This window comes from Xenia sp. Carnegie-2017, unplaced genomic scaffold, assembly GCF_021976095.1.
Source record: "Xenia sp. Carnegie-2017 unplaced genomic scaffold, XeniaSp_v1 HiC_scaffold_24, whole genome shotgun sequence".
NCBI lineage: Eukaryota > Metazoa > Cnidaria > Anthozoa > Malacalcyonacea > Xeniidae > Xenia > Xenia sp. Carnegie-2017.
The window spans coordinates 2463024-2489680 of NW_025813487.1; the positions used below are offsets into that span (position 1 = coordinate 2463024).

Below are 26657 nucleotides of genomic sequence, written 5' to 3' on the forward strand. Positions count from 1 at the left end.
AATTTTCTTGCCTTTAAGAGAAATGTTTTTTTGTATACAACTATCAACATTTTGCTAGAGACACAGAGATTAGTTAAAAGTGGCGTCAGCAAGAAGGGAGGAGATGCATGATTGGACACGTGCCCCTCCCTACATAAATTTTCACAGATTCCCATTTTTTCATAGACAAGTATGCTATTTCACCTCTCCCATACCTTTGAACAGGTTTTGCTTTCCTTTAACATGCACCTTATTGTCAATAGTTAGAAAGTTGGTATATAAATTTTGATATGATTTCTCATGCATGTTTTGTCATACTTTATATCGATGCTGCTTTAGCTAATTTGTTATGTCTGTAGTATAATTCTAAATAGTCCGTGATCTGTGCCTCAAAAATATGCTTTAAAAATGAGTTTCATTGGACACCGCAAAATTTTCAAAATATATAGAAAGTCACTTGCTGTTTGATATTCTTTTTATTGTCACTTCTAAAAAGCTGCAGTTTTTTGTATTTCGCGGTTGAATTTCAAAATTCCTCGCTCCTTCAATTTTGAATGTCGTCATTTTTTGGTGCGGAACTCCATGTATCTAACTGCCGTTGTCATGGTGAGGCAAATTAATTTACCGGCACCATCTTGAAAGGTGGCAAAAAGGCGAGACTCTTAATAAAGTCCTAGTAAAATGTAAGTTTTAAATGAAGAATTCTGTCGAAGATTTTGGAAGCAAACCTAAACTGTCACCTTTGCACTTATGTATCAACATAGGAGAGGCCTGTTTTAGACCTAAATCTTGTCAGTTTTAAGAAATCATGTTTAAATCGTGCGCAACTTCACTTTTCGAAGGATAGAAACGCATCTTTCCATAAATTTTTCCTGAAACACTAAAGCTTGGTAATAAGCTTAATAAGCTTTTAAAGAGGCACATCATTATGCATAGGCCTAACATGAATGTAAAAATTGTAGAACAAACATTTAGCAGCTTACAGCTATGTTACAGATGCCATAAAGTACATATTTTTCTGATTAACCTGCTTTAAGTGATGCAAGAGCAAAATAAAGTTTTAAAAGTATTGCTATCAGGTTATAAGACTCACTAAACACAAGAATTACTTTCATTCAATGTTTTGACCACTCTTTCTACAAGGTCACTCCACATAGGATAAGTGAAGTCCATTCTTTACTTTGGAAGAGTAGAATTCTGAAATTTCTCTTTTTAAATATAGAAGGACAACATTTTTTTGGTTTTGTAGAACCTACACTAAGCATTAAAGTGCTTGCTCTCTTACTTCTAACAGAGGATCTTGTCTCCATTACATACCAATGTCACAAAACCATCTTTAGTTGCTGTTTCCATGCGTTGATCATATAAAGAATGACTTCAACAATAATTCAGATATTCTTTATTTTAAATCAACATTATAAACTTTTATCAAAGGACACAGAGTAAATTAGTAAATTAGTATGTATAGATCAGAATCATAACTAAATTTCTTGTTGAGAAATGTATAAACAGGATCACTTTTTCAATCAATGTGCCAGAACTCTTTCCCTCTCCTTTTCATGGTACGACAAAGACAACTTTTATCTATGAAAGTCCTCGCTAATCAAATTTACAATAAAACAAGTTTCAACCCAAGCAAAAAACCTAAAGTTTGACATTACTTTTTATAAATACCTTTATAATTTGTATTTGAACATTTACATCAGTATTTATACTGGTAAAGCAAGTACAAATAGTCTCGATAATTCTGTCAATTAAACGCCTCTCTGGTTCAATGGAGTCTGGTGTATCACCAACAATATGAACATAAGCAATGAGTTTCTAAGAAAAAAGAATGTTTGAAATACTCCAATTTATAGAAGCAAAATACATGACCTAGACTTGTGAAGAAATACAAAATGGTGGTGAAAAGACACATGTGAAGTTGTGAGGCTTGGGGATGAGTACTGTTGATAGATAAGGATAGCAATATTGACAATTTCTAGAGAAATTTAGGAGGTAACTAACAAAAGAAAACACTGCAGGAACTTATTTTGTGCTATCCAATTGTAATGGCTTAGAGACAACGCAATGAAAAGGTTTCCGAGATTAAATCTATTTCTTACAACTAAAGATTCCAAGTGTCCTAACACATCAAACAAAAACAACTTACTTGTATACAGTCAAGTGCAATGGTGACAATCCTGGCACATTTTGTTTGACAAGCCAACTCAAAAGGAAGAAAATATTGATCTGCTGTAATGAACGTTTGCTGACCAGGTAGTGGAGGTAGAGTTGCAGAAGAAACATTCCTGAAGATTTTATTATAAATAAATCAAAGCAACATTCTGGTTTATAAATCTAACTTTTGAACAATAAAACTTAGCAAATTTGTGAGCATGCGTAGTCTGGATAAAACTGTGAATTTATTAAGATTCAAAGTTAGTAACTCATTTTGGTCATGTTAAAATTGGAAAATTCGAAAGAAAATTGGACAACTTTACATAATTAAACTTAACCTGTAGATTTTTCATTTCCTTGAACAGCGTTTATTTCCTCTAGAATAGATCAAAATCATAAAGCGATCATTTTGTAAAGCAACATTCCTGAACACAGCAGTACATTATATTCATTGCACACGTTGACATAGATTTCTCCATAAACATATATACATATAACACAAGCAGAAGAACATGAACAAGCGATTGACACTAAAAAATAACTGTTTGCCACGTATAAAAAAGTACAAATCATACATTGAGCAATTTTAAAGATACTATCGACAGCGTTCGTTGATATCCTGAATGAAAGATTACTACACTACACTTAATGTTTTGTTGATAGCAAATGCAGAAACTGGTCGACAATACATAAAAACATAGACCAAATAGAACACAAATACATCAGCAATAACTACAATCATTACTTATAGATTTATACCTAAAGCCGTTTCGCAAGCTTTCTTTAGTTGTGAATGATGAGACTTTTTTGTTTCTTTATCGAGCAGAATTCTTTGTAAAGCACCAGATAGGAACACGTTCTTGGTTTTTACGTTCTTCTGCATGACTAAATGATTTAAAAAGTTCAAAAGGAATGAAAATAAAACCTTACTAAGGCATCTCTATGAATTACTATTCCACTGGAATTCCGCCATCTTTCCATGTTTCATTCCATTTAATCACGTGACTATAAGGTGACTGTAAGGAAGTATGCGGAGCAACTGTGAATGGTGGAGGATTGGGTCGAGAAAAACCAAAACCTTAAAATTCTGATTAACAAATGTTGTGGTCGTCTTTATTTTGACAACATTTTGACGATGAGAATTGAGAATTGACAGCCCAACTCATTCTGGCCATCAGAATCAGACTCATGGTTTGTCCGTTTTCTATGTGCACTCGCTGCGAGTGTTAAAAGAAGTGATTTTTTAAACAAGAAAAATCGTCTGAAATTCACAATACATTATGCAATACCATAACTAAGCCATTGATTGATCTTGCTTTAAGCCACAGCCTCGTAGTATGTAAAATTAACACAAGATATTAAAATAAAATCAAAAGTGAACATCGTAGGTTATATACTTCAGCCATTCATTTCAGAATGCAAATTCACAATAAAATGAATGGTTTTTGCAGTTTTCAACTTAATCATAAACGATATACAATTACTCAATTAAATGTATTTTTTGTCTAAATATTCCAACATGTTTGCTTTATTTAAATGATAAAGTGCATGTAGATATGTTGTATTGTAGTAAGGCATAAAAATAAAATCAATTTTCTTGCTTTTACGAAAATTTCTTAACAACGACATTTAAGTTCTCAAATAACAAACTAATAGCGTCAGGAGCAAAACTAGAACGTAATTGGAGGCGGGGGGTAATTATTCATATATTCAGCTCTGCCCTGCTGACTTCTGTTGAAATTAACATCGCAAACAAAAGAAATCAGCAGGGCAGAGGTGAACATATGAATATATACCCCAAATAAACGTTCTAGTTTCGCTCATGGAAGGGTGAATATATAAAAAAACGACGGCACACAGCTATAATAGAAAATTTCTGGTTATTTTTAACACCGACAAATTTGGCAGTTTAAGCATGTAAAAGCACTTTATTTCCATACATTTAGTAAATAAGTTACGGGTGATTTCTGATAAAAAACACTTGAAAAAATAAATATATTTATATTATATATTATGTAATTCTTTTAAAATTTTGATCCAAAGCATGAGAACTGTGCTACATTATTATCCCTAAAATCTTAGTTTGAGTTTGACGTCAAAACAAACATTTACAAACTATCTCGTGCATTGCACGTTGTTAAAAAACGTTTCAATGTTTCAATTAAGAAATAAAAGATGTTTACTGTGTTTGCACAGGATTATGCAAACCGAGGAGACCTTTGGGAGAACATAAGAGATGATCAGTGCAAGCCCGAGACCAAAGGTCGAGGGTTGCACGTGTTCGAGGTTCTCACAAACCTCTCCAAGGTTTGCATAAGGCAGTGCAAACACGAAAACATCTTTTATATCTTTTATTCATTAACAATAATGTGAAAAAGACAAACGTTTCTGTCGCATGTACACAGTGTGGTAAACCTATTTACAAAATTGACATCTGTCGCATGTACACGGTGTGGTAAACCTATTTACAAAATTGACATCTGTCGCATGTACACGGTGTGGTAAACCTATTTAAAAAATTGACATCTGTCGCATGTACACAGTGTGGTAAACCTATTTACAAAATTGACATCTGTCGCATGTACACGGTGTGGTAAATCTATTTACAAAATTTTATATGTATTTTTCCAAGTGCTTTATTTATTGAATAACCAAAAGACTTTTTACTAATGTCTTTAACTAAGGTTGTTCTTACACTTCCAAACTCCTAAATTTGCAGGTATTATTGCATTACCATATGACATTGTTCCAGTCATGTAATCATACAATATCATGACATTATAACATCATCACAAGAAATCATCATGGATGACTAAGATACAACAACATAAAAATATTAATTGATCTCAAACCAAAATTCACATGAATATCGTTTGATTTTCGTGTGATCAATTCTTACTTAAATACGATCTCACAATAAACACTTCATTGCACACGTCACCACAGCCTCAAAGTAGATCGATATAAGAAGAAAACAGAATTATTGCTAATTTATTTTGTTGCATTTTTACTTGTTACAAAAAAGAAGTACAAGAAAAGGTAATTTCAACATTATTGCTACAAAATGTAATATGTAAAAAAAGAAATACATTTGATCATTTTGTTTTAGCTATGAAAAGAGCTTACATACTGTTGTGTTTACTGGTTTTTATTGATTTGGTCAAAATGGAGAGATACAAGCAAATGAAGGAAAGACCGACGAAATCATTATTGGAAAATACGTACAAAGAGGTTGGTCGTCTTAATATTTATCAAACATAAACATTTAAAAATAAGGAGTGGGGCAAAGTCCATAACCATGAATTAACCAACGTGTGTCACATAAAAGCAATCAAAATTATTCTATAGAGCAAGAGAAATTTTCTCAGTCGATCACAAAAATTATTTAAGAATTTGATGTTCTGCTTTTTGGTTTTGTTGCACTAACTTCACTCCACTGGCTTAATAATTCTGGTTTCCTAACACAAACACAACTTATAATAAAAAGTAAACGCATTTTGATAATCAGCGTCAGAGAGCTAAACCTTTATATTTTACTTGCTACGTCTTTTTTTCTGTCATATAATCATAAACAAGTCATAAGAAATTTAATGAAAAGTAGACAAACGTTTGGGTTCTGATAAACCTTTTGTGGGCCCCAGGCGGTTCAAAAACGGTAAAAGTTGTGATATTTACTAATAATGTCTCCGCTAAAGCGTTATATACAAAAGTTGTTCTTTTCAACAATGACTTTCTTACAATGATGAGACCGAACGTTTGATATTCTACTACAAACAACATGTCATTCAGAAATAGAGATGCCAAATCAAGACGTTAACCAATCAGTGTAATAAAGTATAAGGTCAAAGGCATATCGATCGTGGGAATGCTGCTGGGGACTTTGGGGTGGGTGTCACTTCCTCTAAGGTTGAAAAGTAGGTGCTTTTAGGGCAGGCAAATTAAAGACATTTGAAAAGGTGTTTTCTTGTTATTTTCACTTTGTACAAAAAGCCTTCTATCGATCATTTTCACTTTTTTTACTTTTATTTCTTGTTTTATTAAAAAGTGTACTCAAAATGCAGTGAATGACGATTTTCAGGAGATTAAAGTTACCCCAGGATTCAACCCCAGACTCCTTGGATTTTCTCAATCTTGTGTCTTTGGTGTTTGCAGCTAAAAAACAAACCACTTTAATATCCTTAGCCACAGACTTGAAAGAATGTAACTTTACTTGACCAATTGTCGTTAGACTTTAAATTTCGACATAAAATACTACTTAAATACGTAACATTTTGGGTAAGTACAACACACCTCTAGCCAGAGATTGAAGCCTCCGTACGCCTCCAATGTAACTAGTTATTTTGAAAATTGTTATATTTGTTGCGAATATAGAGCTTGTAAGTTGGAATTAAATCTTTAAACCATGTTCTCGGACACACATTTTAAGAAAAGATAAGTTTTAATGTCAAACAAACAAGTTTAATTATCACAATGTTAATAGAAGAAAAAATATAGACAGCTAAAATATTTTTCAGTTTGAAATAGAAATCATTAGTAAAGGCAATGGTGTAATTTCTAGAACAAGTTCACATAAACATGCATACGAGACATATTTTTAAATCCTCTCTTTAAAGAATGTTTTCAAAGCTTTACAGTGCAATTATACATTTTCATATGGTAAATTGGTAATTACCAAAACACGCACAGCAATCTCAAATCACAGTTGAGAATATCTCAAAGTGTATTATTTTTAAATGTAAAATATGCCACGCATAATAATTGTAAAACGACTTAAATAATGTGCTCAAAACATTTGGAAAAAACGAAGACTTTATTATCGAACACACAGTTTTTCATTATTGAAATATCAATAAGAGTAAAAATGTTCTTTTTGAGTATTCTTAGTTCTAAATAGAAATATTTATAAATGTAAGAAATGTCATTATATCAAAAATGACTTAAATAATGTACTCAAATCATTAATCAAATTTCTTCTAGAATATAAATCGTGTAATTTGTGGAAAAATTCATGGAGTGCCACAATGGTGTCCGGATGGTACAAAGTGTTGTCCAGTTCATAGTTTTGAGATCGATTTTGAAAATTACCGTTGTTGTCCTTGGTTGAATGGAATTTGTTGTTTTGACGGGAGTTGTTGTCCTTCTGGTTCTGGGTGTTTTGGGTTTGGCAAATCGTGTTCTATCCGATGGAATTCAACACATGTGTGAATAAAATAATGTATAATCTTTTCCATGATTACGAATTTCTATATCTTGACTGGTTGGAATGGATATTTTTTCATTTATTTAGATTTTCATATATAACAAAAAAATTAAGGAAATATATATCTTAAAATATGTTATTGGTTTTATGAAATTTATTGAGTAATTTATATACCTCTTTAAATGGTATCTTTTCCATTGATTTTTACTTTTCTTTATGACACTGAGCTGTATATATACTTGGAGTGCGCGTATATAAATTTTGTGGCAAGAAATATACTTCTTATTTTGTCGTCTGACGTTAAAACAAACATTTACTTACTATCTCGTGCATTGCACGTTTTCAATTGACCGTGCTGCGTGCATAAATTAAACGTTTGTTATAGTTTCAAAACTTGACGTTATTATCTCTACTAAAATTCTTCATATTGTTTATGTTTTACGGTTGCTTAATTTATTGCATATAAACTACAGCTTCCATTACTTAACTTGTACGCCTTGGCCATTAATAATTAAAATTTTTAAAACTGTAACAAACATTTCATCTATGCACACCGTAAGGTCAATTGCAAATGGATGTAATCAAAGCTTGCACTGATGCACAAATTGACATCTGTCACCGTTTGGTAAATCTATTTACAAATTTCTTCATGTATTTCTTGAAGTGTTTTATTTATAGAATAAGCAGAAGAGTTTTAACTATTATCTTAAAGGTTGCTCTTACACTTTAACACTCCTTCAATTCAAGAAAATGACAAGAGCTTTTTCTATTTCAGTATATGTTTTTCTTCCTGTCCTATAATCTTATACCATGTCATGAGATTATAACGTCATCACAGGAATTCATCATGGATGATTAACATACAATAACATAAAAGGATTAATTGATCTCAAATCAAAATTCACAAGTTATATCAACTGAGCTTCATACGATAAATTCTTACTTAAATACGATCTTATATATTAATGTAATCAATTGCACAAGCCACCAGGGGCCGGTTGCACGAAAGGTGGATAACTCTTATCAATAGGATAAATCTCTTTTTCACTTGATCAAATTTTTCACATTTTCGTCAAAAGATAGGGATTGTCACACTCCCCACAGTCACTGTTCAAAGTCTCTGGCTAATAATACATGTCACGTGACTAGCTAACATCTACACATTTGCGTCATATATAAGATTTCGCAAAAATTTAGAAATGCCATCATCAAAATTTTCACTGAAAACTATACTAGATTTCATTTAATCAAATCGTCTTTATTATCTCGCTGAGTCGGTTGATGAAGTAGATTAAAAATATTTGTCTTAGAAGACCTGACTGAGCAGAAAAATTGCGTACATATTTTTTTTTCAAAATGTAAGCCATAATGTTCATTTAACGCAGTGTTTTGGAAAATATACCCAAAGGCCGAGAAAAAAAACGTGAATATTCATGATAGCTACAATAAATAATGTTATGACAAGTGAATTCCCTTGGCCCCAAATTTTGTCCCTTTTTTTTTCCAAAACAAAACGAAATGGAAGGGAAAACCGGTGGATCCGGTAAAAAACCCTCCAATAAATAAAAAGATCAAAATTTAGAAAAATTTAGTAAAATTTTTGTTGTTTTAAGATGTTTCATATTTTTGTTGTTTTCAATGATCCCAATGATCTACTTTAACATGCAGCTTAGTCAGATCGTGGGTTAGTCGTTCGTATCTTAAATTTGCAAAGCGACAAAAAAAGCGTCGACAAAAAAAGCGGCGACAAAAAAGTGGGCTGACTACCCTATTTATTGACACTGCAAGTATTTTGTGTTCGAACAAAAGAAACGAAAACTTTAGTAGAGAACAAAAAATGAAAGAGTGCAGAGTGTTAACACAAATTTCAATGAATAGACGAAAAATAAAAACTAATAGCAGCTCATACATAAATCATATGAAAAATTCATTCAATTCGTTGGACCTGATCATTCACCTACCAAAAACAAAGAAAAATGAAATGACCAAAGTGACGTCGTGACTTGCATACAAATTGATGTCTACTAGATTTCATGATATTTTTTATCAAATTTCTTCAATTAAAATTAATTGGCTTTAAAAATTTGAATTATTTATCGGAAACAACGGCAAGTGGGAATCTTTCAATAAGTATGCTTGTTTCTTAGTGCTTCTGTCCAGCTTGATCGCTCATTCAATGTCTAGTTATTAGGCCTACAGACATAGCGACTCTATAAAAAAAACAGATTATAAATGTCAGCATAATGAATGACTAAAATCAGAAATTACATATTTTGCAAAGAACAAAACTTTAATACCTGATTTTCAAGCATTGTCCTGGTCCGTCTGATAAAGGCATCTTATTAGGTCTTTTCCCCTTTCTTTACAGCGCAGTTTTTACGTGTATATAGTAGAAATTTTATTGTAATATTTTTATCTAAAAAATTCAATGAACCCTACTTGCAGCATTGCAATTTTGTTTATAAACGTTTATTAAAATTAGTAAAAAGAAGCGAGTGAAAGTCAGCTCTTCTCTTGCAGCAATTGACCACTTTATTGACATTTTTTTAGCTAATATGGGTGTTTTTCATGATAATGGTTCAAATTATAAAAATAGACCATCAGGATCATTTTTGAATATCTCATGCAGTTACTCATAGCTATAAGTTAATTTTAATACTTATCTACTCAACTTAAAAAACCACAAGACATGGATCATGTTTTTCAACTCGCTTGTTTTCCATCTTCGTAGATTATAGTCCAATCATTTCAATAATAATGCTCAAACATACAAATGCCGTCGTGCAATGTCCATTCAATACGTTTATACCATTCCATACACAAAGTAATCGACGTAAGCAATAAAGGGGATACTGGTATTATGAATCACCATTTTAATAGATTACTGTTTACGATGCACTCTTAAGGTAACTTCAAGCGGAGGAAAAGGGATCACTTCAATACCCCAGTTATATCATCACTCAAAGAATGCTTAGTGCAGATTTGATCTCCTACGAATGTCAGCTGCTCACCTTTAGGTGGGCTCATATAACAATTGGGCCCATGATCAATATATGAACAAACAACTGACATCCACAAAAATCCAAACTGCAAATGAACATTTTTGGCCATGAATCACAATGACACATGAGAAATGATAAACTAGTAAGACTAATTGAAGTGAATGACACAGGTGGTAACGGGACTTTCACAACTCTATCCATGTGGGATCTACAATCTAAGCTAGAAAATATAAAACACATGTACGACATTTCATGATGAAGAACTCTACATATGACGTTAGTTTGCGTTTTTAAATTCTTAATCAGATATATTGAGAATGAGCAAATTGTTATATGTTTTCTGTTTGACTATCCAAATGGTACAACATTCACCAACATTGCACGAATAGCTTTTGTTGGTTAAGTTTGAAAGATGTAACAAGTTTCAAACGATCAAAGGCTTTACATCGTTATCAAAGCATTTTACATTGAAAGCTTTCATATTACGAGGCCTAGCTTTCGTATTACGAAAATTTTTTATTGTGATTAGCTCCTTAGGAGCTCTTCACCTTTTACAAAGACAATAAGTAATTATCCTTCAACGTATTTAAATAAAAAAATTCATCAGAATCTTTAGATTTTTTGCGTTTTAATGTCGGTATGCAAAGCAAAGATGCATGATGTTGTAGGTTAAGATTCATGAGACAATAATGAATTTATAAACTAGACTTTAATTTCGTCCAAATATTAATTGAATCTAGCAGTCATATCTTGCTGGGTTAAGGTAAAGATCGGGTTTAAGGGCGTTCTGTTTTCTCCGAGGTTCTACTACTAAAAATATAGTAGAGAGTCGTAGAAAATTGAGCAAAAAAACAGTTACGGTTCTCATTTATTGCAAGTCTACACCTTAATCTATGAAAGCTGCACTCATTCACATAGTGCATTGGAAACAGATGTCAAATTTAGTGTATTCATATTCATTGCATATATTCAGTTATAACTAATGTGATATTGAAGAAACAAACCAGAAATCAGTAGCATCAATGAAAACCATTGAGATTTTCACAATAACAATAGAGATAAATCGAAAAACAAAGAATAATTTATCGTCAGTTTAGTCACTTACATTTGTAGTTTCCAGCCGTAGGATCTATTTTCATAAATGATATCGAAACAAGTAGCTACGTGTGTCACACATTTTATAAGGGTTTTCCTCTTTCAAATTTCTTTTTGCAGATGCTATCAATATTTAGGATGTGATACTGATAGTATTTATCTGTACATCGTGGTTTCAAATAACTTGTCTTCGAGGAGAGTTGAAGCAACAACTTTATATTGATTGGCACAATCACAAATCTTTATACTTGTCTTCTATGTGCAAAGTCTTGTTCCATCTTATATGAACAACATCTGCCTTCCATGACGCCTCGTGGTTTATATGTGGCTTGAAGTGAAAGGTATATTTATAAATAGTATTAAGCTTGTCATTATATGTATTTGTTCCACATGATTGTTTAATCCTCTGGGAGCCAGGCCTTCGTAAGCATCTCGTTTGGTGATTGTTGCCTGTGAGCATCAACGGTCTCTAGAGTGTTAAAACTCATTGTTTGTACTTGAACAAATTACCGGATATCAATCTAATCTAATTTTTGAAAACAAAACGTATTGTTGCCAAAGAAAGAACGATGCTCTCTACATTAATATACGTGAATGCTAATAACAATTTTCCGCGATATTACGCCAATCATTTATTAATTAAATTTATTAAGCCTATTAAATAACGCAAACATTATGATTTTGGGCTTGAAGATGTTGGTGACGTCAATCAGAGCGAACTTAAACCATTCTTACAACCTTAACTTATCAAGATATGACTGCAAGATTCTATTACGATTTGGTCAAAATTAAAGTCTAGTTTCTAAATTCATTTAGGTCTAATGAATCCAAACCTACTCCACAACATCATGCATCGTTACTTTGCATAACGACATTAAAACACAAAAGAAATCGTGAGATTCTAACGATTTTTACATTTAAACGCGTTGAACGTGTTCGAGACGTGGTTTCTTATATTGACAACTAAAGATTTGGTCACAAAATCCTAAAATAAAGATGATTTCTTTTGTTTGTATTCAAATAGCAAAAAGACCACCGTGATCCTTCATAATAACTTCATATTATTTCAAACAAAATTCAACACATATGAACTCATTTAAGTTCTATAAAACCTGGGTCATGTTTTTTCATTCTCCTCTTCTGCATTTGCCTCTTTTCATCTTTATAGAATGTAGTCAGTTTTCATAATCCAATGTAAATGTTCATACATACATATGACGTTGTACATGTTCTTTTAATAACTTTATATCTTTGTAGAATGTAGTCAGTTTTCATAGTCCAATGTAAATGTTAATACATACGATTGAAGTTATAAAATGTTCTTTAATAAATTTATAACATTCCATTATGGTGTAACCTCCATATTTAACCAATACAGTACAGATATCAAAATTCAATATGAACACATTTACCACTCTAAATTTAAACTATTTTGTGACAAATAGTAAAATCCTTCACATTACAAAGATTATAACAAGACCTGTTGATTTCTTCCATAAACATTTCTTACTTTGCCTGTAAATACACAGTACTTACATTTTATCTCTATAAAGTTAATGCTACTTGACTGACGTTAACGTAAACACATAAGAATTTAAATATTTTAACGCTTCTGAAATTAAGTGAGGGCCCAGAGTAAATATTATGGAGAAGGGTCACTCAGGTGTACAACGCGTTCTCAATTGTTTCCAATCATTCAAATTACATGACGTCAATACTAAATAATGAGTCAAGTATATTTTGACTTCGTGTAATAAAAATTAATGCCCAATATAAAGTTCTGATTAGAGCCATAGAAATAGACAAAAAAAAAACAAATTGTAAAATGAAATTTATTGTAACGTTTTGTCTTTACTTAAGACATCTTCAGAAAAATAATAAATAGGATATTGAGACAAGATATTATATTTACAAAAAGGTGTTAAATTACTACTAAAGGAGGCGGTGTCAAATGGATATATGATAAGGAAGTTTGGAAGTAAAATAAAGAGAAATTAAAAGAGGTTAAGTGGAGTGCAGTTTCCTTGCACATTAAGTTAAGGCTTGTATTTATTGATCAGAAGGCTTTCATGAATGGAGAGTTCATAAGTATGGTTGGAAAAGGAGATTATTTTAAAGTCGTCTAAGTTAAGGGTGTGTCCAGTTGCGTTAATGTGAGCGAGAATGCTTGATAACGCAGGGTGGGAAACTTGGTTGCCTGTAAGGGGGGATATTCCAAAGTGCTCCGAAAACCTGGGGCGTAGATGAACTGTGGTTTTAACCACATACGAAGCGTTGCAGCTTCGACACTAGAATTAATAGACTACACCAGATCTCATAGGTTTGGGAATTTTGTCCTTAAAGTGGAAGAAAGAAGAGATACGTTGGGAAGGGCGTAAAACAAATTTAACAGATATATGTGGGAAGGCTGCAGCACAAAGGCTATCGATTTGTGTGCGAATTTGAAGGGAGTGTATGCCGGTGAAAGGAAGACAAAAATAGATGGGCATTTTGTGAGCAGTCAAGACAGGTGGTTTGGGGGCAAAGGTGTAGTTAAGGAAGCGACGTGTGATTTGGTCAATTATACTTGAAGGAAAACCGTTTTTGGTGAGTGACATTCTGCTAAATTCGAGTTGTGTATGAAAATTTTCGTAAGTAGAACAAAGGTTGAAGATGCGGTAAAGTAAGCAGGAAACTAATGAAATTTTGTAAGTAAGTGGGATGAAGCTGTGGAAGTTGGTGAAGAGACCAGTGAAAGTAGGTTTGCGGTAGACGGAAGTGGTGAATTTTCCATTAGTGCGAGAGATATTTATGTCAAGAAATGAGAGCTTTCTGTTTTGTTCAACTTCAGCTGTGTATGTGATGTCAGGGTGTTGTCGGTTCAGATAGTCAAGAAAGAGAGGGACGTGATCGGAGGAATGAAAAAGAAAAAAACAGTCGTCAACGTAGCGTTGGTAAAGTAGTGGTTTGAATGAAGAAGGACATTTAGATAATATTTACATTCTTTATTAGCAGGAGGTAACACATTCCAAAAAATAGTACCGATAAATTTAAAAGATCTTTTGCAAAATTGGTCCAAATTTATTTCTGGTAAATATAGATAATTTTTTAAAGATTGCCTGGTAGAATATGTATACTTCTTCTGTAGAAGACTATAGTAGGTGGAAACAAGCAATCATCCTTACAACCATCAACATCTATGTTCAATTTTCTCAACAGCTTTTTGAATTTACTATTAAAGTTTGAGTTGATGTATTTATTCAGGAACATTAAGTTTTAAAAAGTGAATTCGGCAATCTATATTGTCAACCAAAGCTAAAGTTCCTGTGTTGGAATGCATAGTTATATTAGGCATGAAATAATCTCCTTCGCGAAATTTAGCGCATACTTTACCACTCTTTAAATCTACAGCACGCAATGACTCAAAAGACACTACAATGCAATAAGATTTGTGTACAACTAGGTTAGATTCCAAATATAGTTTCCCGACATCATGCAAAATCTCATTCACATCACCATTCTCGTGAACATTAATTACATAAATGCCCTTACATCTGATGCCTTTGCAAAATGTTATGACTGCTTGTTTACTATCACTTATACAGCAGTTGAACTCTAGATCATTTTCAGTTATCTGTTTCCAAACAAATTTTTCAATGACAGCTGTTATGGGTATTTCTGCAGTATGCCAAGGTTTTAAGTAAAGTTCATTGTTGTTATTTCCCCATTCCCATAATGTGTATTCTGTTTTGTTTACAGTTAAAATAACAGAATTATCAGGTGATACAGCTGCTGCTTTCAATTCAAAACTGTCGACAGGAAGTCTTTTGTTGTATTTTATCTCACCCTTGGTAATTCTAACAACTTGAACAAAACCTTTATGGTCTTGACAAACTAAGACATCACCAAATGTTAAGATTTTCTTAGGTTCAAATCCAAAGTTAACTTGCTTTGCTTGAGATGAATCTACAAAATTTTCAGAGGAAGTGGATATCTTCAAAAGATGATCAGAACCATCCCATATACACAGTAAACCATCTGACCACCAACATCCCCATGCATTCTTCAGTTGCATTGGTACAGTTTGAATAATAGTGCAACGTTCAATGCTCCAAATACGAATGTTGACGTGGTCACCAACAGCGAAAGCAGCCAAAAAGATCCATCCGGTGAAAACAACAACATTTAATTTTAAATTTCTCAAAGATAAATGAAGGTCTCCAAAGATGATCAGTTTTGAAAATTTTAAGCTTGGAAAAATACGGCACAACATAAAATTCCTTAAACGAGATTGGATGCACTTTGTTAAGATTCCTACGAAGACATGGACAACTAACATTTGGTAAACAAAACTCGATTTCTCCTTGATCGTTGTATTTTGTCAACTGAGTGATTTCAGAAAGCTTTACATTCTGGTTTGTATGATAAAAAACAATACGATAATGGTGGGTTGTCTTTGAATTTGAAGATAGTGAATACCTATTTTTTCTTGCAAAAATATCGATTGCCTTTGGGAATTGAAAAACATACGAACGATATCCAAAGACTGTAACAAAGAACTCTGAATATTTATCGGTGCATTGTAGTTTTTGGTAATCAACAACGCAGCGTCGATCAATTCTTTGCAAAGTTAATGAATTCCATGCAGTGAATTTAAACTGAAAACCTCCATCATTTCTTGCTGTAATAAACAAACCAGAATCTGAGAAAGAGCAACGATTAACGTCACCATCAGACTGTAAACATGATAACAAACGTCCATTGTTAACGTCCCACAACTTTACTTCAGCAGATCCATCACTAGTTACCAGTCTATTTCCGGTTGGTGAAAAGGAGCAACAACAGATGTTTCCACGTACAAAACACGATTCGTTTGATGTTGTTGAATTGTCATAGATGTCATACAGGGACATAATTTTTCTTACATTTAACTTACCAACCTTGAATCATCGAGTGCAGTGCCAAGAGTGCATCGTTGTTCGAATTCAGGAAGTTCAAAATAGATATTTGACCATTTTCATATCCTACAGCAAGAAGTTCTTCATTGGACGACACACAAAGAGATGTAACGTTAGCACGCAAGGAGACAGTCAAATGATGATGGTTTGTTAAATATGTTGAGTCTAAATCCTCAAACCAAACAAACTTTCCTTGTTTCAATAAATCCCTTGCCAATAATCTTCTTTCGTTTTGCTATCAATTCTGTTTGCAATAATTTGTAAATAAATTAAGCTATGATCAAACTTATATCTCATTCTCATTGACTTCATCAATAAATGAAATAGTAGCTCTTCAAGTACATCTTTTTCAAGAAAGTACGTCGTTCCTTAATGATTTCACGCAATTCAGAGTCAATGGTATGTATGCCAATGTCTTCTACACCCATTAACCTTGCACAAACCACTTTGACATCTACTGCCCAGCTAAAGTCAACATTTTCGCCACATTCTATCATATGGTGGACTCCATTCTTCAAAGCATATTTAATCATAGCAGTGTCCATCTGATCTTCAAAAATGTTCATCCACTTAATTTGTTTAAACACTTTCTCACAAGCATGCCATAAAAACTTATGACCATTTTTTGGATCAACTGTAAACTCATGCTGTTCGTAACCATCTGATTTTAACCAATCAATTAGAGATTTGTGATACACGGTTAAATAATCATTGTAAACTGGCAAAATTTGAGATAACAGTTCAATGATTTTACTGCGGACTTCAAACTTGATGTCATCAGAAAACCTAAATAGCTAAACAGGAAAGTTAATGGTAAAACTCCCGACAGGCAGCCAACAATTCAAGAAATTGCATGAAGTTAGTTTCTGAGATAACAGATTTTGTGGTACTTTTCTTCGTTAACAATTCTTTTACTCTTTCGAATTGCTTTGTGTAAACACCGCTTAACCCACTAGGGACCAATTGTTCAATTTTTTCGTCTGTAAGCTCAATTTCTTCTTTCTTTAAGCTTAGTTGTGCGTGATAAGCGTAAAGAAATGATCCCTCACATTTTTTAACTAACGATTGAAGAAGGTAGCGATTTTTCTGCACCTGATCATTCATTTGATGTCTCAAATACTTGTGCAGGTCTTCTTCGTTGTTTTCATCACGAGGACGAGTTGTAATTTCCACAGGATTCATGTCTTTCAACTCTTTTTGAACAGGAAGTTCTGGACGACTGGTGATGAAGATTTTAATCCATTTAGGCAGTCGGTCAAACTCTTCTACAATCAATTCCAACAATTCACTTTTGCCGTCAACTTGGCTTTCATCTAAGGCATCAATAACCAAAAGCATTGGTTCATAATCTTCTAATGAATGCAATGGATTATATAATAAAACAAGGAATTTATCGGTGATCGATTGTTTGGAATGGTTTCTCTGTAATTCTTCATTCAGTTTACTTTTAAAATCTGATATTGTATCACACATGGCACTAGCCAATGACTCTATCAAAACTCGAGGATTTCTATAATCTGATCTATTATATCTGCAGAAATGACAAGCAGCAAGTTTCTTCTTTCCAGAATATCGTCGACACACCTCAGCAGCAAACACACTTTTACCAACACCAGGACCGGCAATCAAAATCATGACGTTAGAAGCATCTTCACTTTTATCGTTAAACCAAGTGTCGAGTTTTTCAAATAACCATTGTCTAGTGCCTTCAAAGTATTTTTTGTTAAGATCTTTTATAAGACCGTTAAAATTACACTTTCCAAGCTTCTTCACATCTGCTCCTGCTACATCAAATTTATTTTTTATAAATTCAAATTCTTTTTTTAATTCTTTTACAACCTCTTTAGTTTCCTCAGCGACATCGATCAACTGTTTTTCTTTTTCATACCAGTTTTTCAATATTTCAATATGATTTGCCTCATCAGGACTGAGAGGAGCTTTCTTTGCTTCATCTATTTCAGTTTGTTGAATGCCCAAACCAACCAATGCTTTTGAAATTTCCTGCCACAAGTACTCAAACTCACTGTCATCTACACTAGTTTTAGCTATGTGACCGTACACTTCGTTTCGATAAAACTTTATTCTTGCAATGTTTGCTGAGATTGAAGTATCTGAAGAGGAAGGAAGATTATTCCATCCACTATGTGGCGCTGTTAGACCACATATGTTACGCAATAAGACAGTCAATAATGAAATATCAAAGTTTTCAATGTCAGGTGAGCCAGTTGATGGGTAAAGAAGGTTCCATTGCTCTTTGCTGATGACTTTGAACTTTAGTGGTGTCAATTTACTCTTTGTAGAAGGATCATTAAGTTTATCTTTTAAGTTTGATGATTGAAGGTTTATAATGATTTGCAATGTTATTTTCAAAGCTTGTGTTCCTTTATTGATTAAAAGTTTACTTAAACGAGATCCGTTTGCCTCAAACTTCAGTTTTTGAGGCGGTGAAGCCATTTTCAAGCTAGAAATGAAGAAAGAGTTTGTGCAAAAAGCATCAATTTGCAATGTACAAAATGAGAACAACAAGATCCATATTACTCAATCTTTAATTTATTAGGTGGCGAAACCATTTTTTATTCTAGAAATGAGGAATGAGTTTGTGAAAAAAGGTATAATATAAAATGTACAAAATGTTTACAAATGTTAAAAGGATGAATTAAAAATAGTACTACAAGTCATTTATAAAGACTTGTGTGGTTCATTTCTTTTTCTCGATAAAAATTGTGTTCACTGCCTAGTGACATGACCCAGTAATTGATCTTACATCAAGGCATTAAAATAGTGGACTTGATACAATGAAAAAACACTTAAAATGATAATAATTTCGCCTACTTGGCGCGAGAGGCAGCAGTTACCTTGCAATAGTAACTCCTAGTTAATAAATAATATATCTTATTTGTCTAACAATCGTGTGGTGAAGAGATACGTCGTTCTTTTAACAGGATATATCAAACTGGTTTGCTGTGTTGTATGAATATTTGCTTATTAACATTTTGATAGGACTATATTGCTGATGATTTTGTTTCAACTTAAATTTTTGCTAGACTGCAGTTTAGCGGACACCGGAAGCGCTTCTAATCGCGGGCTCATTTTTGTTAAAGATAACAGGTAGAGTTTGGGTCAGCGTCCAAGGTGTCCGCTAAACTGCAGTAGTCCCCAATAGGATATATTTGACGTCCGCAATCACCAGTAAAGCGTATAAATGAATGATATTTTCAGCTGCACGGTTTTGACTATAGTCACTAAAACAAAGTGCAGTTTATACGCTGTAAAGCTATGGTAATTGAAGAACAACATAAGTATTGACTTTACTTAAAACAATTTTATATGTGATCGTTCGCATATGCAACTATCACCGATGACACAGCCGAGGATATCACGACGAACAAACACTGCCTGCCTCACTGCCTCACTCAGACACTTTTTAAGTATTGCATAGTGGTTAGCCGTGCATGCACAGCAGCTACCCACAAAAACTAACTAGTGATAAATTATGTTATTGTTATAATACAGTATAACTTGATGTCTACAACTGCTCCCCCCCAAAAAAAATGTTGTTGCTCCCACAAATTTTACATTCTAGCCACATGCCTGCTCATATTGATAACACTTAAAGGGTGATTCCGTTTGAAGACGCTACGAGAATTTCTAAAAACTTAACAATTGATGAATGTCTTCTGCATGATGAGATAACGAAAGAAAAGTACAAATAATACACAAATCATTCATTACTTTTTCTATAAACTTCAATTTTGCAATTTTCATGTGTCCAAATGGGGAGGCATCGGCCTCTATTATATTACTTGCCCAAGGCAAAATGCCCCCTTGCCTATCAACTCACGGCGGGCCTGGCCTGACAATCTGTGAAATTTCTCGACTTTGTGTTGTTGCACGATTTAATTCATGTAACTAAAACAGTTTGACACGTTGGAAAACAAAACAAGTATCTTGATTTCAGTTTCTCAGTGTACATGCTAAATCAAAGTTCATCTAAGAATAAATTACGCGCAAAATGAATGATAATGAAATATGTACGTTATCTGGCGTTCATTTTGACCCCTTGAACCTAATCTTAACTTTACATTTCTACATTGTATTGTTTACTTAAGTTTAATTATATTGAAAAATAATGATTGATGATGAAATATATACGTTATCATGAGTTCATTTTGATCCCTGGAACCTAATCTTTACTTTACATTTGTACATTGTACTGTTTACTTAAGATTAATTTATTTAAAAAGAAATGTCTCATTATGACGTGGCATCTGTGAATGTCAAGCGCATCACTGACTCAGAATTATTTATTATCAAATCTTTTCTTTGTGTAAGAGCCGCAATTTTTATAGTGGATAATTTGAAACAAAAAATGAGACATACTTTCCAGTCGTGGTATTAATGATAGCTTTAAAAATCAATTATAGAAACATTCAAACGATTTTCATTAAGAATGGAAATAAACATTGATTCTATTAGCATCTACCGCAGAGATCCCACGAGAGATACTACGCATGCGCACATTGGTCATTCTGAACGTAGCTCACCGCCATTACAGATGGCGTGTTTGGTCATATACAAATAATCCATAAAATCATTTTCCATCCTGCTGTGTAGAACGACAAAAAAGTTTTAGCAAACAATACAGGACAAAACACCTCCATAACCACTGAGTTTGCGCGGCAAACTCTTTTTCTGTGGTTAGATAATCTATTCAACAACAAATGGCACAAGTCAGCGAAACAATTGAGCAAGGAGACGACCTGACGCTCTTGCATAACCATCCTAATCCGACGCTGTTGGGCTTATTAGGAGACGTGAATGTAGACGATGAACCGCAACAGAAACAGTCTCGTCTACAAGGGAAAATGAGCAAATCTGGTGGGGGCGGGTATAAACACCCTGCTAAAGCCAACAACAACAATCTCCTAGAAGAAGGAAATGACGGGAGAACTACTTTGGACGACCTTAACAGGAAAGTCGATCAACTTACTGGCTTGATGAATACTTTTGCTCCTGTCGTAAAAGAGCTCAAGCAAGCTTATGATGCCGCACGCCAAATGAACGATGGTGATGTTATGTCTGAAGCTTAAACTGACGACGAACAATCAACCAACGGGGCTGCTGCTGTAGTTGCAGATACAGCTCCAGCTCTATTAAAACCAAGCGATACTTTGTTAGATGAGCTGATACACGTATTGACTGAGAATGAACCGACAGATCAACCATTGCCAACTAAAATTTCTAAAATCCCGAACAGCATTTTGTCCACTGGACTAAACGAACAAACATTGTCAAAACGGAAGGAAGAGCTAAAACGCTCCGAAAACTGTGACCTGTTACATTAAAGTAATGACCGACAACACCACGGTCCTTACATATATTAACCACATGGAGGGCTGCCACTCTCACCATTGCAATAAAATTGCAAGGGAAATATGGGCGTGGGGCAGAATAAGGGACATATTGTTAACTGTTAGCTAAATCCCTGGGAAAATTAATGTGGTGGCTGACGAAACTTCCAGAACATTTGATGAATCCAAAGAATGGGAGCTTGATGCTGAATTATTTCCTTAAATAGCAGCATATTTTGGGACCCCAGAAATTGATATGTTTGCTTCTAGACTAAACTATCAACTTAAACCTTATGTTTCGTGGCACCCAGATCTACAGGCGTGGGTTATTGACGCTTTATGCATTCATTGGAGTAAGTTCTTTCTTTATGCTTTTCCACCCTTTAGTGTTATATCACAAGTTTTGCAAAAAGTAGAAATGTCCCATGCACGGACAATTCTTATCGTGCCGAATTGGCCAATTCAATCCTGGTATCCGATGCATGCAAGATTAATAATTCACCCACCCATTATCCTACCCAAAAACAAAAGCAACGTAAGCTTACCATCCAATCAAACAAAAGAACATCCACTCAAAAAGAGACTGAGACTGATAGCTTGTCTCTTATCCGGAGATCACTCTCAAGTAAGGGCATTTTACCACATGCTCAAGCAAAAATACTTAATTCCTGGCGGCCAGAAACACAAAAACAATATCAGGTGTACCTTAACAAGTGGCAACTCTATGTTAATAAACGGAATGCAGATCCCTTTCATCCAACTTTACAGGTAGTTCTAGACTTTCTACAGCATCTATTTGATCAAGGGATGAGTTACAGTTGTATTAACACTGCTCGAAGTATGTTATCTTCATTCGTTATTACTGAAGGGAATTCTACGATTGGTACACATTACATGGTTCAGAGATTTATGAAGGGAGTGTTCCATTCTAGACCAGCATTACCAAGATATCAAGTGACCTGGGATACCTCCATTGTATTAGAGTATTTAAAGACACATCCCGCAGTAGAAGACTTAACCCTACAACAGCTAACTCATAAGTTGGTAATGCTCTGTGCATTAGTCACAGGGAAGCGTGCCCAATCACTCCACCTCATGAACCTCTTAACTGTAAAGAAGGAAGAGGACTCATACACCTTCTATATCGACCAACTTGTCAAATAGTCTGGACCAACACGCATTCATCCTACTTTAGTGATACCAAAGTTCCCTGCCGATCACAGACTATGTGTTGCCTCAGTCATGGAAGAATATTTTAAACGCACTGCTCCCATTCGTGGTGAGGAAAATCAACTATTTCTTAGCACAATTCGACCCTTTCATAAAGTATCAAAGTCATCTATATCTCGTTGGATAAAGGTTGTCATGCAAGCTCCAGGAATTGATATAGAAACGTTCAAACCACATAGTACACGAGCCGCAGCCACCAGTAAAGCGAAGCAATGTGATGTTTCGATAAACTCTATACTGAAAGCTGCAAGTTGGAAGACTGATTTCGTTTTTCATCGGTTTTACAATAAGAAAGTTATGTCTCAGTGTGGCGATGTGGAGTTTGGGAATGCCATTCTTTCAGCGTCCCAATAAGAAAGATATTGGATGAGAATTCTCTTTAGTTGAGCTTGGCAGGGAGTTCAGAACATATATACTTACATGTATAATGCAAGAGAAGGAAATACTTTAAATTCATATTTGTTACTATTTCTGGGTATGTTTGACACATCCTCAATTGAATTAAGTTTATAACTTAATGGCGTATTTGCGTGTAGGCCTGAAGTGTGTCAACATGACTTTCAAATCTCGTGGGATCTCTGCGGTAGATGCTAATAGAATTAGGAAATTGAACGAGACTTGCCTGAAGTTGAAGTTCGATCGGGATTCTTTTAGCATCTACAGCGCAGAGATTACACGTCATGTTACTGCCTCCCTGCATATCGTTCATATGCACATTTAGGTAGTTCATGTGGCCACTATCTTTAAAATATGACCAATGTGCGCATGCGTAGTATCTCTCGTGTAATCTCTGATCTGTATGTGCTAATAGAATCCCAATGGGACTTTAACTTCAGGTAAGTCTCGTTCAATTTCCTAATTTGTTTATAGTCATACTTCATACAACGCAATGCTTCAGTATAAATATTGTTAAGTTAGAAATGTAAATACAAAATCTCGGTTAACTTACGTAAAATTACTTTTGTTTTAGAAATAAGACTTCATATACGACGATCTTGTGGACAAAATTATGCGTGCTTTAGTTCTTTACATGTTACGTACCTAACAAAAGATGAGAGATTTAATATAAAAAACGCGACTAAATACATATCAGTTAAAAAATGGTGATCATTTATTATTGAAACATTCATACATTATTGAAACATAAACTTTTTATCCATATGAGTTTTGTTACATAAACACATTTAAATAACGAACGAAGATGAAGAGTGAGTCAGGATCTCCTTCAAAAAATAGTATTATAAAATATTGATGACATCTATGTAGAACATTCTAGTTATATAACTAAGTATACATCACTGACTAAAAACAATTGTTATAGAAATAAAAATACATAAATAAGAACCTCATGCAGATTACATGATAACATTGAGATTTGTCAAATTTCAAAGGATTACTGCTAAATCTTATAAATTTTAATAAGTTTCAACTCAGGAATAGAGGATCATCTATTTAAAATAGGATTTGAATGTGAATGATTAAGACAAATATTTTGAATTTTTTAATGGATTTTTCCACTTCGTTAATCAAAAATTCCTTTATTGTAAAAGTCAGTTCATATTATAAAAAGACCTTTGTTATTGAATAACCCATTGTAAATTATCAATACATTTTAATTATCAACTACACGCAATTCTAATTACTTCTGATCAATAAAAAACACTATACATATAACAGTAAAGGTATATGTATAGTGTTTGAAAGTATGCAATGAAAGTAAACCTTAATACTATCAAACTAACATATGATCAAAACTATAATTTTGAAAGGTCTGTTCTAAATGACTCAACATCTCACAAAAAATAGATTCGGTCGCGTTCTTCTTCTGTGTGTAAATACATTTTTCCCGAGTTTAACTTTTGCTTATTTTTTAACTTTTCTTACTTTTAAAAGAAATGGTTTGTTGTATACAACTATCAACATTTCTCATGTTTACTCAAACATTATCGAGATGCTTCAGTAGCAAATTGGTTTTGTAAAGTTAGTAATATACTTTCAAAATCTCGCTTTACTTTCGACAAATTACCTTTGTTTTAGAAGACCTTATATATGACGACAGTGTAGGAAAAATTATGCTTGCTTTAGTTCTTTACATGTAGCATACTTTACAAAGATGAGAGATTTAATATAAAGAACGCGACCACATACATATCAGTTTAAAAAATGGTGATCATATATCATACCTTATTGTTACATCAATCTTTTATCCATGTAAGTTTTGTGACATAAACACTTTTGAAAAGCGAACGAAGATGAAGAGTAAGTCAGGATCTCCTTTAACAAACAGTATTATAAAACATTAATAATATCTATGTAGAACATTCTAGTTATATAACTAAGTATACATCACTGACTAAAAACAATTGTTATAGAAATAAAAATACATAAATAAGAACCTCATACAAAGTACATAATAACATTGAGATTACTCAAATTCCATAGGACTACAGCTAAATCTCATAAAGTTTCACAAGTTTTAACTTAGGAATAGAGAATCACTTATCTAAGACAGGATTTGAATGCCAATGATTAAGACACGATTTTCGAAAATGTGAATGGTTTTCCCCTCATTAATGAAAAATCTATACATGTATATTCTTGCATAAGTCAGTTCATATTTCTAAAATCTTTGTTATTGAATAAACCATTGTAAATTATAAATACATGTCAAACATCAACTGCACGCATTTATAAATATTATATTCAATAAAAGACACTTTAGATACAACAGTAAAGGTTGCAATGAAAGTAAACCTTAAAAAAGTTAAAAAAACATTATCAAAAATATAATTTTAAAAGCTCACTGTGCACCATGAATCAACACTTCACAAAAATAGATTGGGTTGCGTTCTTTCTCTTGTGTTCCACATTTGCTTATTTTACAAATGTTCTTACTTTTGAAATGAATGATTTGCTCAATACAATTAATAACATTTTGTTAGACACACAGCGATTAGTCAAAAGTGGCGTCGGCAAAAAAGGGAGGTGATGCATGATTGGACATGCTCTCCTCCCTACATAAATTTTCACTGATTAACATTTTTTCCATAGACAAGTATACTATTTCACCTACCCCATACCATTGGACAGGTTTTGCTTTATTTACCATGCAGCTTATTGCCAATTGTTAGAAAGCCGTTACATGACTTTAGATATGATTTCTCATGCGTGCAAAGTCATTTTTTATTGAGATGCTGCTTTAGCTAATTTTTTATGTCGGTAATGTAATTCTAAAATATCAATTAATTTTTCTAAAATTACTTCCGTTTTAGAAGTAAGACGACCGTGTGAACAAAATTATGCTTGCTTTAGTTCTTTACATGTCACATACTCAACAAACGGATGAGAGATTTAATATAAACAACGCGACCACATTCATATCAGTTGAAAAATGGTGATTATAGTTCATACCTTATTGTTACATCAATCTTTTGTCCATGTAAGTTTTTGTTACATAAACACATTTAAATAACGAACGAAGATAAAGAGTGAGTCAGGATCTCTTTTGACAAACTTGTCTTTATGTATGAGCTGCTATTACTTTTAAAACTAATAGCAGCTCATACATAAATAATATGAAAAATTCATTCACTACGTTGGACCTGATCATTCACTTACCAATAACAATGAAATGAAATGACCAAAGTGACGTCGTGACTTGCATACAAATTATTTTTGATGTCTATTAGATTTCATTTAATCA

The 26657-nt window shown here is 33.3% G+C and overlaps 1 protein-coding gene and 1 long non-coding RNA gene across 2 annotated transcripts; both read right to left on the bottom strand.

Annotated features, from left to right (window-relative positions):
- Positions 1-1654: 1654 nt before the first annotated feature.
- On the bottom strand, positions 1655-2249 carry LOC124451557. The gene is made up of 2 exons (XR_006950520.1): positions 2132-2249; positions 1655-1800 (listed from the first exon to the last, which is right to left on the bottom strand). It is a non-coding gene; the product is annotated as an uncharacterized LOC124451557 (long non-coding RNA).
- A 14931-nt stretch (positions 2250-17180) lies between these two features.
- LOC124451301 lies at positions 17181-26377 on the bottom strand. Its single transcript, XM_047001922.1, has 2 exons — positions 26366-26377; positions 17181-18834 (listed from the first exon to the last, which is right to left on the bottom strand). The coding sequence occupies exon 2, from the start codon at positions 18825-18827 to the stop codon at positions 17181-17183; it is 1647 nt and encodes a 548-aa protein (XP_046857878.1). The 5' UTR covers positions 18828-18834; positions 26366-26377.
- Between the last annotated feature and the right edge of the window lie 280 nt (positions 26378-26657).